The sequence below is a fragment of the Salmo salar genome, chromosome ssa12, assembly GCF_905237065.1.
Source record: "Salmo salar chromosome ssa12, Ssal_v3.1, whole genome shotgun sequence".
NCBI lineage: Eukaryota > Metazoa > Chordata > Actinopteri > Salmoniformes > Salmonidae > Salmo > Salmo salar.
Genome location: NC_059453.1, coordinates 88,698,415 through 88,712,405, shown reverse-complemented (window position 1 = coordinate 88,712,405; position 13,991 = coordinate 88,698,415). Strand labels below are relative to the sequence as shown.

The following is a 13,991-nucleotide window of genomic DNA, read 5'->3' as shown; positions in this document are numbered from 1 at the left end:
ATCAACTTTCAAAGCAGAATTCCTTTCTCATTGTTCCTCAACTGTAGTGTATGATATACTATTTTCTAGCTCGGAGGCTCTACATTATCCAATGTAAAAAACACAATTTCAAATGTTGCTACATAAGACCGAATCGATCCGGTTGGTCACATATAAGGCATTTATGTATGTGTTATGAATGACCAAAGGTGTCTGACTTCATAATAAATACAGCGTCATATGATACAAGGCATTTATGTATGCGTTATAAATTACCAAAGGGGTCTAACTTTAAATTAAATACAGAGTCATGCGATATGGACTAAGTACTACAGGATACTACATAAAGTGTGAATAAATAGGTTATTAACGTTCTGAGTATTTATGAAGGTTCTCTCATGATCCACAGGTTACTGTAGGGTGTGAGGTATTTAAATAGGTTGATGGACCTGCAAAGTTTGTGTGTGTGTGCGTCAAAACCTGAAAATTAAAGGCTGGCGAGTCATGTGTAAGGCACGTATCACCCGTAAGGTAAATAGCTTGCATAGCTTTTATGTATCTGTGGGATACAACAAAGCAGGTTAACCAAGTTACTGAAATCCAAATATATAGCTGTGCCATGGACCAGAGCTAACAATACTGAATTTTTTTATTTAAACGCAACATGTAAAGTGTTTCATGGGCTGAAATAAAAGATCCCAGAGGAGGAGTATTTCTGTCTGAAATAAATCCCTTTTGTGGTGAAAAACTGACTGGGTTTGGCTCCCAAGTGGCTGTGGCTAAGCCCTCCCATGGCTGTGCCACTGTCCAGTCATGTGAAATCCATAAATTACGGCCTAATGAATTTATTTCAATTGACTGATTTCATTCTATGAACTGTAACTCAGTAAAATCTTTGAAATTGTTGCATGTTGCGTTTATATTTTGTTTATTATAGTAACTACAAAAGGACGGATGCATAGCATTAATTGAATGACCTAATCTGTTTTATCATTAACTAAAGAAAACCCAATGAAAATAATAATTCGAATAGCAACAGATGACGTAAACAAAAGTCCACACGTAGAGATCCAATTCAATTAATTATTTAAATTCCTAATTCTAGTCCACACACCGTGACGAAAGGTGACGTTCGATTGCACAGACGTCCAACGTTGTCCCTCCCGCCGCCATGCGTATTACGCTTGTTGTTTTTGAACTGGTTGTTATGACTAGACAAGGCCTCGGACTAAATTAGGAGAGAACCCCTCGTCGCTGCCACGGGAGACCTGCCAATGGAGGGCATGGACATAGACCTGGACCCGGAGTTCGTTCAGAAATTCAACTGCATGGGCACCACTGACAAGGACGTCCTCATCTCAGAGTTCCAAAGAGTGCTGGGGTTCCAGGTCAACCCGGCAGGATGCGCTTTCTTCCTTGACATGAGCAACTGGTGAGTTCGGGGATGTGGGGCCTAGCTTGTATAGTAGCTAGCTAGGTACATTTTGAGTAGTCCCTGAGGCTCTCTTTTTGTCTTGCATGTATAGCTTCTTGTGTCGATATTTTGCACGGACTGTCATTGCTGCTAGGACATCGCTATGTGAAACTGAAGCTAATGCCAGATACTTTGTAACAGATGACCAGTGACTAAGTCTAGCTACCTTTGCTAAAAACAAAAGGACGTATTGCAACATAAATATTCACCATAACTAACCTGACCAGATTTGTTAATTGTGTAACGTTAGCTAGCTAACATTAGTTTGAAGTAGTTGGGGTCTAGATATACCGCTAATGTTAAAGCTTGCGCCAAGGGGCTCTAGGCGTACATTTTATATCACCTAACAAGTGTTTGTGATATGATGACGTCATTTAATCGGTAGTGAGCTACACTAGGCTATTGATCAAGACTATCACTGAACAAAATAAAACAATCCTGATAAATGACCTCGACTCATTCTTGCAAGGGAAAATCATTATCAGCAAGATATACTTTATTTCTTTTTTTCTTCTTTTAAATGTTCTTGTTGTGAAGTAGTTTCAGGAACTGGAACAGGTTTGAATACTTGATAATTTAACATGGCGTTGACTCACCCACTCTTCTAAATGCCTTTTGCCATTAAAATAGGAATCTACAGGCAGCCATCGGTGCCTATTATGATGTTGAGAGTCCCAGCATCAACACACCATCCATGTCCTTTGTGGAGGATGTGACGATTGGTGAGGGAGAGTCTGTTCCCCCCGACACACTATTCACAAAGACCTGGAGGATACAGAACACAGGTGGGGTTACCTTTCAGACATCTACATCATATCACCATACCTATGATTCATCAATGTAATGTCACACAAGAAGAAAAACCTTCACTGCAATGTAAGACCCAGAAACCACTGGCCTGTAAACGTGTGTAATCTCTTTGTCTGTCTCTTTCACAGGTGCAGATTCCTGGCCACCTGGGGTATGTCTGAAGTACATTGGAGGGGACCAGTTTGGCCACGTCAACATAGTGATGGTGCGCTGTCTAGAACCCCAGGAGATCTCAGACGTCAGTGTGCAGATGCGTAGCCCCGCAGCGCCCGGCATGTACCAGGGCCAATGGAGGATGTGCACACCCACAGGGCTGTTTTATGGAGGTAGGTCCAAACGGCGCAGACACACTGTTTTGTGGACAATATGTTTTTTATAAGGGTGTAACAAAGTCTAGAAATTATCCAAACATGTTAACCTTTGCATGTTTGTGGCAGGTTAGCGTTAATCGACATGGATCATGTTCTGGAGGCAGCTCTGCCGAGTGGTCAGTAGCTGGCACTGCCACAAAGTCATAAAATTTGATTTTATTCCTAGCCTTAGCCACACTGCTAACCCTAATGCCTAACCTTTTAATTAAGACCAAAAAGTTCATGTTTGTTTTCATGAATTTGTACAATATTGCCAATTTTGACTTTGCTGCTGGCCCATCTAGCAGAAACAGCTCAGTTCTGCCTAAAGGGCAAGACTCATGACATTAAACGTCAACCTGCATGTTTGTGTGCTGACTACAGGTCTTCGGTTTCAACAGACCTGAAATTCTGAGATCTGACACGGGACCATAGCGGGTCTGGGTCCTAAATTCTGTCTTTTGTCTCAGATATTGGTCGGGTCTGATATAATTGCCACGGGTCTCGGGTATGTGCAATTAAAATGCATTTACTGACTAGACCCAATTCGACCTGTCCTAATTTTGTGTTTGTGTGATGAGAACTGCGAGCTTGTTATCTGTCAGCCAATTGCAACTCAATAATACGTGCAGCTTATGTCCAGCTGAAACTGGTTCCGGCTGCTTCCCTCACATGCACCTGCTGATGAGGAGAGAGCGAGAGAAGGGGCGAGTAAAAATAACTTTGGCCTAGGCTACAGTTGATTGCTAAGATGAAGTCCTTTTTCATTGAAGTTAAAGTTAGAGGAGAAAGAGTATAGTGAAAAGAAGCCGACAAGGGGAATGTCCTCGGGGACAAGTTTCAATATTGTAGTGGACAAGGATAAGAACGCTGACGTGGCCAAATCGACTGTGTGCATCTCGCTATTTAGGTTTGATGCAATTTTCGACCTTTTATTTATTTTTTATTTATCAATTGTTTAGTCATCATTGTTATTGTAAATCATTATTATTATTGTAGGCCTATTTAATCATCTTAATCAGTTATTTAAATAACCTATGCAAAAAGTGTTTTGTTTCATTTTGTTGATACATTTTCGTTGGCTAAATTAAGTTCTAACAGTATAATTTTGTCCTCCCTATTTAGTTCAAGGTTAAAAGTAGGCCTGTTGTAAAATAAATAGCATTAGCGTATTGATGTCATTTCCTGGATTGGCCTACGGTAGGCAATCGACTTTTGTTGGTCATTAATTTCATCCGTTTATATAATAACCTGTTCGTATTTCCCCTATAAACAATGACTTGACTTACTTTTGATATTACCCTAATAAAGTTAAGCAACTTCTGTGAAGGTTTGGTGGCGTATGGCTATTATTAGGCTTAGCTACAGCAGGCATATGAAGGCGGTGCGCACCGGCACGCCAACTAACTTCGACAGTTGAATTTGAGGTGAGGAAGGTTTTAGGCCAACCAGAGTTACTCCTTTAATCTAATAATATAATTCTTAAATGTCTCCTTTTTAATATAAAAATGTAGTTAATATTATACAATATCATTTAGACCTATATGCATGCAATGCCCTGATGGATTTATCGCTCAAATCTCCGACAGCTGAACACTGACATCGACAAATATTTTTTTTAGGAAAGTAAAAACTAATAAAGCAATAAATAGATTCTAATGTTTTGAATATGCTGCACATCGATATATATATATACTTTTCGGACCCATGAAGACCTCTTGTTCTAACGTTTTTAGTGTGAAGTACTTTTTCAAGACATTGAGTCGTCAATCAATGTCTTGAAATTGGTCAACTTGACCAAAATGTCATGTAAACTTTTTCTAATTGATTGCTGAGCATTTTGGGTATTTAACTCCTATCACTACCACCAGTGCTGTCTCCTGGACAGAACAAGTCACCCTTAATGCCTGGTGTGTGTCACTCTCTGTCCACACAGATGTCATCTGGGTGATCCTCAGCGTGGAGGTGGGTGGCCTTTTGGGTGTGACACAGCAGCTTTCCTGCTTCGAGACGGAGTTCAACACCCAGCCGCACCGCAACATAGAGGGAGACTTCAACCCTTTTGCCTCGCCACAGAAGAGCAAACATGACGCCAGAGACGACAACAACTTCAAAGAGCCTGGAGGAGCCTGGGAGGGTAGGCAGGACGCTATCCAGCAAGATGAAAACGGACTGTCTCACAATGCTGTAAATAGAGCATCGAATGGGCTACAAAACAATCTATCAGTAGTGACTTACAGTCAGGTATGTATGAATGAATGAATGAACCAAGGTTAGCTTGCCTCGAGACAAGCTGATGTCCACTCCTCACTGTTTTTTGCTTAAACATCGGGATACTTGTGGGAGCACAAGTTCAATTTATGTGCCACGTTTGGATGTGTGTAAAAAGTGCTCTATTCATGGCTTGCTTTGAAACTTCCGATTCAAAATTAAAAAAATTGTTCTCACAAAAGAGTACAGTGTTAGAGGTTTTTCCAGATGTTGCCACTACTGTACAGTTACAGTATGTGTGGACAAATCACAATAGATCTCTGCTCTGAATTGTGGCACAGATAAATTGTTCTACATCAGTATTGTTAATCAGTAATCTATGAAAAGCATTGTTGTGATTTAGACACTGGTTAATGTTACAGATTTTTCCAGTGTTTACTGCACCCACACCTGGCTCAAAAGTAAGCCTACCTGTCAACTTAGTGACCATACACAACAGACAGACCTTCTAAAAATTCCACCATTCTCCTATGCAAAACAATAGTAGTAGAGGAAAATGTAACATGTCAACCACCGTGCTCCATGAGATTGAACAGATGTAGAAAACACACATGAGCTCATTGGTATTCTATGTATCTGTGCAGTTTCTCTAAGTTCCCAAACTTTTTCACTCATGCCCCACCCTTCCAGCATTGGGGAATATCCCTGTGAGGTCTGGAGGGCTGCACTTAAAATTGGTTATATTTCCCCACCATAAAAATGACTATCGCTTTTGGAATTTTTTTCTGCTCCCTTACTGTTAACGAGCTGGACAGAGTGAAGAGACTGTAAATGTAGCTCCGTTGTCATTTCTACTCAGTTTCATCTATATATTTTTTGTACTTTTACCCATTTTTCTTCCCAATTGGTAGTTAGTCTTGTCGCATCACTGCAACTCCCCTACGGACTCGGGAGAGGCGAAGGTCAAGAGTCATGCGTCCTCCGAAACAGGACCCTGCCAAGCCACACTGCTTGCTTAACCCGGAAGCCAGCCTCACCAATTTGTCGGAGGAAACACTGTCCAGCTGGCGACTGAAGTCAGTTTGCAGGCTAGAGCGTGGTGGGACAAGGAAATCCCGGCCAACCAAACCCTCCCCTAACCCGGACGACGCTGGGCCAATTGTACGCCGCCCGGTCACGGCTTGCTGACACAGCCTGGGATCGAACCCGGGTCTCTAGTGACGCCTCAAGCACTGTGATGCAGTGCCTTAGACCGCTGCGCCACTCGGGAGGCCTAGTTTTAGTAATTTCCATGTTGATTGAGATTGTGTGCCCCCCCCCAAAATTCTTTTTTTGCTATTTTGTTTGCTCAAACCACCGGATTGAATGGGTTCATGGGCCGTATGTTTGACACCCCTGCTCTAAAGGTAAACTCTACGGGTTTCCCAGACCAATATTAAGCCTAATCCTGGACTAAAAAGCATTCTCAACTAAGATTCTCCATTGAAAGCACCTTGTAGTCCTAATCTGTTTCTGGGAAACTGGTCCTACGTGTCAGTTGGTGGCTTTCACTGAGCAATAACATCCACCATCTGCCCAATTTATTCCCCTTTTATTAATTTACCTGTTTATGTGATAATAACCCTTTGTCAGTTCACAACCATATACTGGTGCAATAGCCCTCAGAGCTGTGTGTGCCTGCTCTAAATCACCTCCTACTTCTGTCATAGCAATTAATTTTATTCCAGCCTTGTAAACTTACTGCCACTCTTGGCTGGGTAAACTAGTCTGTTCAGAAACACGTGCCTCTGTTGCTCATTCACAGATTTTATTGAGCCAGTAATGGACTGAGGTACTTCCTTACGTACGGCTGAGCTTATCTTTCTGAAAAATACAGCTGTGCTGTTTGTAGGGGCCTGCCCTGTTCAGAATGGTGCTGCATTACACCCAGATTAAACCTGGGTGTAAACACGGCGTCTCCGTGAGAGGCATGTGCTGTTCAGCATAGAATTGCACTATGGCTCTATTTAAGATTAACAGGTAGCTCACACCCGAGAACAATAGGATACATAAAATATAGATGTATTCGTCAAATGCGCCGAATACAACTGGTGTAGAGTACCGTGAAATGCTTGCTTTCGAGCCCTTCCCAACGATGCCGAGTTTAAAAAAAAAAAATAGTAACATGAGGAATAAAATGGAGCTATATACTAGAGGTCGAACGATTATGATTTTTCTACGCCGATACCGATTATTGGAGGACCAAAAAAAATCGGTACCGATTAATCGGCCGATTTGTTATTTATTTATTTATTATTATTATTTTTTGTAATGACAATTATAAACAAAACTGAATGAACACTTATTTTAACTTAATATAATACATCAATAAAATCAATTTAGCCTCAAATAAATAATGAAACATGTTCAATTTGGTTTAAATAATGCAAAACAAAGTGTTGGAGAAGAAAGCAGAAGTGCAATATGTGCCATGTAAGAAAGCTAATGTTTAAGTGCCTTGCTCAGAACATGGGAACATATGAAAGCTAGTGGTTCCTTTTAACATGAGTCTTCAATATTCCCAGGTAAGAAGTTTTAGGTTGTAGTTATTATATTATTATAGGAATTATAGGACTATTTCTCTCTATACGATTTGTATTTCATATACCTTTGACTATTGGATGTTCTTATAGGCACTTTAATATTGCCAGTGTAACAGTATAGCTTCCGTCCCTCTCCTCGCTCCTACCTGGGCTCGAACCAGGAACACATCGACAACAGCCACCCTCGAAGCAGCGTTACCCATGCAGAGGAAGGGAAAAAACTACTCCAAGTCTCAGAGCGAGTGACGTTTGAAACGCTAAATGCTTACGAGCCTGCTGCTGCCTACCACCGCTCAGTCAGACTGCTCTATCAAATCATAGACTTAATTATAATATAATAAACACAGAAATACGAGCCTTGGGTCATTAATATGGTCGAATCTGGAAACTATCATCTCGAAAACAAACGTTTTTTTCTTTCAGTGACATACGAAACCGTTCCGTTTTTTATCTAACTGGTGACTAAGTCTAAATATTCCTGTTAGGCATTGATGTTTATGGTTAGGTACATTGGTGCAAAGACAGTACTTTTTTCGCAAATGCGCTTGTTAAATCAACACCCGTTTGTCGAAGTAGGCTGTGATTCAATGAAAATTAACAGGCACCGCATCGATCATATGCAACGCAGGACACGTTAGATAAACTAGCAATATCATCAACCATGTGTAGTTAACTAGTGATTATGTTAAGATTGATCGTTTTTTATAAGTCTAATGCTAGCTAGCAACTTACCTTTGCTTCTTGCTGCCCTCGCGTTACAGGTAGTCAGCCTGTTAATCCTTGTGGAGTGCAATGTAAGGCAGGTGGTTAGAGCGTTGGACTGGTAACCGAAGGTTGCAAAAACGAATCCCCCCTGAACAAGGCAGTTAACCCCCGTTTCTAGGCCGTCATTGTAAATAAGAATGTGTTCTTAATCTGACTTGCCTAGTTAAATAAAGGTGTAAAAAAATCGGTGGCCAAAAATACCGATTACCGATTGTTATGAAAACTTGAAATCGGCCCTAATTAATCGGCCATTCCGATTAATCGGTCGACCTCTACTATATACGGGGAGTACCAGTACCAGATCAATGTGCCCCCCCATCAATCTATACACAATACCACATAATGACAAAGCAAAAACTGTTTTTTAGAAATGTTTGCAAAAAAAATAATTATATAACATTTACATAAGTATTCAGACCCTTTACTCAGTACTTTGTTGAAGCACCTTTGAAGGCTATTACAACCTTGAGTTTACTTGGGTACGACGCTACAAGCTTGGCACACCTGTATTTGGGGAGTTTCTCCCATTCTTCTCTGCAGATCTTCTCAAGCTCTGTCAGGTTGGATGGGCAGCGTCGCTGCACAGCTATTTTACATTTACATTTTTTTTTAAACATTTTAGTCATTTATCAGACACTCTTATCCAGAGCGACTTACAGTAGTGAATGCATACATTTCATTTCATACATTTCATTTAAAAAAAATTATGTGCTGGCCCCCCGTGGGAATCGAACCCACAACCCTGGCATTGCAAACACCATGCTCTACCAACTGGACATTCAGAGACTTGTCCCGAGGCCACTCCTGTGTTGTGTTGTCTTGACTGTGAGCTTAGGGTCGTTGTCCTGTTGGAATGTGAACCTTCGCTCCAGTCTGAGGTCCTGAGCAGGTTTTCACCAAGGATCTCTCTGTACTTTGCTCCGTTCATCTTTCCCTCAATCCTGACTAGTTGCCCAGTCCCTGCTGTTGAAAAACATCCCCACAGCATGAGGCTGCCACCACCATGCTTCATCATAGGTTTGGTGCCAGGTTTCCTTCAGACATGACGCTTGGCATTCAGGCCAAAGAGTTCAATCCAGAGAATCGTGTTTCTCATGGTCTGAGAGCCCTTTAGGTGCCTTTTGGCAAACTCCAAGCAGGCTGTCGTGTGCCTTTTACTGAGAAGTGACTTCTGTCTGGCCACTACCATAAAGGCCTGATTGGTGGAGTGCTGCACAGATGGTTGTCCTTCTGGAAGGTTCTCCCATCTCCACAGAGGAACTCTGGAGCTCTGTCAGAGTGACCATCTGGGTCTTGGTCACCTCCCTGACCAAGGCCCTTCTACCCCGATGGCTCAGTTTGACCGGGCAGCCAGCTCTAGGAAGATTATTGGTGGTTCCAAACTTCTTTCATTTATGAATGATTGAGGCCACTGTTCTTGGGGAGCTTCAATGCTGCATAAATGTTGTTACCCTTCCCCAGATCTGTACCTCGACACAATCCTGTCTCGGAGCTCTACGGACAATTCCTTCGACCTCACTCTGACATGCACTGTCAACTGTGGGACCTTGTATAGACAGGTTTGTGCCTTTCCAAATCAGGTCGAGTCAATTGAATTTACCACAGGTGGACTCCAGTCAAGTTGTAAAAACATCTCAAGGATGATCAATGGGCCTCCCAAGTGACGCGCAGTCTTCTAAGTTACTGCATCGCCGTGCAAGAGGCGTCACTACAGACCCGGGTTTGATCCTGGGCTGTTCGCAGCCGGCTGCGACCGGGAGATCCATGAGGTGACGCACAATTGGCCCAGCATCGTCCGAGTTAGGGGAGGGTTTGGCTGGCTGGGTTGTCCTTGTCCCATCTCGCTTTAGCGACTCCTTGTGGCGGGCCGGGCGCATGCAAGCTGACTTCGGTCGCCAGCTGTATAGTGTTCCCTCCGACAAATTGGTGCGGCTGGCTTCCGGGTTAAGCGGGCAGTGTGTCAAGAAGAAGTGCGGCTTGGCGGGGTCGTGTTTCGGAGGACGCATGGCTCTCAACCTCTGCCGAGTCCGTACAGGTGTTGCAGCGATGGGACAAGACTGTAACTATCAGTTGGATATCACGAAATTGGGGAGAAAAGGGATGATCAATGGAAACAGGATGTACCTGAGCTCAATTTCAAGTCTCATAGCAAAGGGTCTGAATACTTATGAAAATAACTATTTTTTATAAAGTTGCAAAAATATCTTAAAACCTGTTTTCACTTCGTCATTGTTGTGTGTAGATTGAGGACATTTTTAAAAATCCATTTTAGAATAAGGCTGTAACGTAACAAAATGGGGGAAAAGTGAAGGACTCTGAATACTTTGCGAATGCACTGTATATAGTCTAGTGAGTGTGCGTAGGGCCAGTGAAGATAGTTTGGGCACCCTTAATGGACTATTTAGCAGTCTTATGGCTTGGGGGTAGAAGTGGGCTCGGAGACTGTTGGCCATGTCTCCAATATTGTTTGCCGGACGGTAGCAGAGTGAACAGTCTGGCTTGGGTGGAGTCTTTTGGCATTTTTTTCAGGCCTTCCTCTGACACTGCCTGATATAGAGGTCCTGGATGGCAGGGAGCTCGGCCCCCAGTGAAGTACTGCGCTGTCCGCACCACCCTCAAGCGCTTTGCGGTCAAGGGCGGTGCATTTACAATATCAAGCTGTGATGCATCCAGTCAAGATGCTGTCGATGGTGCAGCTGTCAGACTTTTGGAGGATCTGAGGGCCCATACCAAATCTTTTCAGCCTCCTGAGGGGGAATAGGTGCTACCGTGCCCTCTTCACAACTGTGCAGGTGTGTGTGGACCATATTAGGTCCTTAGTGATGTGGACACCAAGGAACTTGAAGCTCTTGGCCTGCTCCACCACAGCCCTATGGATGTGGATGGGGACGTGCTCTCCCGTCTTTTAACTATAGTCCACAAAGCTCCTTGCTCTAACTGGCGTTGAGGGAGAGGTTATTGTCCTGGCACCACACTGCTAAGTCAATGATCACCTTCCTGTAGGCTGACTCATCGCCATCAGTCCCAGGGTGCCTAACTTGGTGATGAGCCTGGAGGGGACTATGGTGTTGAACGCTGAGCTGAAGTCTGAGTTATTTCCCCTCTTATCCAGGTGGGAGAGGGCAATGTGAAGTACAATTGAGAGAGCGTCATCTGTGGATCTGTTGGAGCAGTATGCGAATTGGAGTGGGTCTATGGTGTCTGGGATGATGGTGTTGATGTCTGTTATGACCAGTTTTCAAAGTACTTCATAATTACAGATGTGAATGCTACAGGGCGATAGTCATTTAGGCAGGTTACCTTGGAGGGGCTCACGCTATGCTTACGCCAGCAAACAAAAAGTTACACGTCCAGTGCAGCAGTTAAATAAAAAATAATATACTATTTTCCCAATTCCCTAGTGTAGGTCCTATGTTAGAGAAAGTTTAGCTAGAAATACAGTGTGTAGAACAAATTTGATTGCCTGTCTCTTATAATGGGGAATGTTCTTAGCGTTTCACCTTTCTGAACTCCTATCATGCAAATCAAAAATAATAAAAATATATATATTTGTCACATGCTTCGTAAACAACAAGTGCAGACTAACAGTGAAATACTTCCCAACAATGCAGAGAGAAAAATAACAGAAAGATAACTCGTAGAATAGATTTACATTGTGTTGACTGTGTTCTGTCTCTCCCCTCAGGGTGTTCATGGACCCTATCCGTTAGGCCAGAGTTAGACAGATGGAGACCCAGGCCAGATGGTGCTGAACAGACCTGGGCATGCTGATGCTGACCTGCGGCAGGGGCACTGGAGAGGGGAGGGACACATATTTCATACAGACTCTAGACAACTCTCTCCCTTGGGCCCTACCCCATTCCACCAAAACACAAGCTACAGTGAGAACAAGGAGGCACCTATCCCAGTGAACACCCTACCAGCATCATCAGCACCCTCCCAAGATCGGCATGAGTGAATGCTACATAAAGAGTGCTATAAATCCTAAATTCTACTACATACATGTTTTATTATTATTTTTAGCTGTCAACACACCTCATTAGTGTAGGGTAGGCACTGCTGGTTGAGCTTAGCAAAAGGATGGATGTGTGTGAGCTTGAGCAAATGAAATGTGTGAGAAAAAGCCATCTAAAACTGTTTTGCCTGTTGAGATATTATTGTAGGATTTGAATCCATGTCTGTGTTTTCTGAATTGTGCATGTGTACGCACGTGTATAGTTTCCTTTTGGATTTTACTAAACACAAAGTGGTGGATACAACTTTGGTAAAGAAGTTGTGGTGACCTATGTATGTAGGTTATGTATCCAAATAGATTAAACAAAAATAATACAAATTAAAAAAATGATAATTCTCCACAGGTGTTTAAGAAATTAGGATACAGGCCTGTGAATGAGTTGCCCCGTAAATAAGCCTTTGCTGTATTGTACTTACGACACAGATATGGATCATTCAGTGGTAAAGCTTGTTCTTTAGAGCCAGCAGATGGTGCTATTAACTAAACAACCAAACCAAATGGTCTCTGACACATCACGACAGACATTGAAAAATAGACTTCCCTTTCCCATCATAGGGAGAGGTATTTAAATTCTGTGTTTGTGACTGCTCAAGCCATTGACAATATCAGCACCATTTGTTTTGTTTCTGCAGTTTGCACGATGTCACTTCAGATGTTTACAAGTGGTGATTTGATTTAGTTTCTGTATGCTGTCTGGATCTAGATATTATTGTCTGTTGTAATAGTATATATTCTCCTTGTTTAAGTTTTCTTCCAAACTTGACAATGTTGAGTCCCGTTTTGATTGTCAAATTAAGTAGATTGGGTACATACGCTCAAAAGGACAGGTACAACCCTGGAATTCATTCATTCCTCTGCGTCAAAGTGGAATGTTCTATTAAGAGATGTAGTCATATTAATTATTGTTTACAATTACATGGTATCAACCAAGTTAACATCATGTTATGCAATTTGTTTCCCATTTGGAATGTTTTTTTAAATTTTTTAATTTACCGTCACGTTCTTCAAGCAATCAAGATTTCTCTGCTTCCAATGTTTCACAATTTCCACAAGGTTATGAGTAAGTGAAAAACAAGGAAATGTATGACAGTTGTTATTCATAGACTAAAGATCTTGTAGATGCTCATACAAGAGTCGTATCTTATGGTTTCTTCTGATGGAAAGTCCCTGTTTTCTTGTGGCTGTTGTGCTTTCACACCAGCCTTTCATATTTCTGTATTTGTCAAGGGCATTATGTTAGTCCTCTGTGTTCATTGTTCTGCATTTTACTCTTAAACCAGAGAGTTGAATTCTTAGCTTTATTCGGGTTTTTTATTTTGGGGGGGGGGGGTGCAGTTTTAAGCAAGGTGGCATGGTGAGTAGAGCGTTTGCATAGTCTTATGATAGAACATTCATGAGAAGAGAAAATGTCAAATTAAAGCCTTTTCCTATATGTATAAATTAACATTTGTATGATTAAATTAACACTGAAACAAAAAATGTGGCACCAGGTTTATTTTTTGATTGACTCAGTTTTGACTTATGTAACACATTGGTTAGCAGGTGACGGTAATGACTTCCTAGGAATCAGCCCCGTTTGGCAGGGAGAGTTACATGTCCTCTTTTGCCAGGATTTTTATTTTACTAGTTAAGAACAAATTCTTATTTGCAATAATGGCCTAGGAATAGTGGGTTAACTGCCTTGTTCAGGGGCAGAACGACAGATTTGTACCTTGTCAGCTCAGGGATTTGATCTTGCAACCTTTCAGTTATTAGTCCAACACTCTAACCACTAGGATGAGGCTGCGGTTCCCAAATGACAGAAC

At 42.1% G+C, this 13,991-nt stretch overlaps 1 protein-coding gene across 1 annotated transcript; it reads left to right on the top strand.

The window, feature by feature from the left end:
* The first annotated feature begins 1,104 nt into the window (after positions 1–1,104).
* LOC106566010 (protein ILRUN) lies at positions 1,105–13,665 on the top strand. The gene is made up of 5 exons (XM_014133776.2): positions 1,105–1,411; positions 2,084–2,238; positions 2,392–2,589; positions 4,550–4,857; positions 11,857–13,665. The coding sequence occupies exons 1-5, from the start codon at positions 1,254–1,256 to the stop codon at positions 11,890–11,892; spliced, it is 855 nt and encodes a 284-aa protein (XP_013989251.1). The 5' UTR covers positions 1,105–1,253; the 3' UTR covers positions 11,893–13,665.
* Positions 13,666–13,991: the final 326 nt, after the last annotated feature.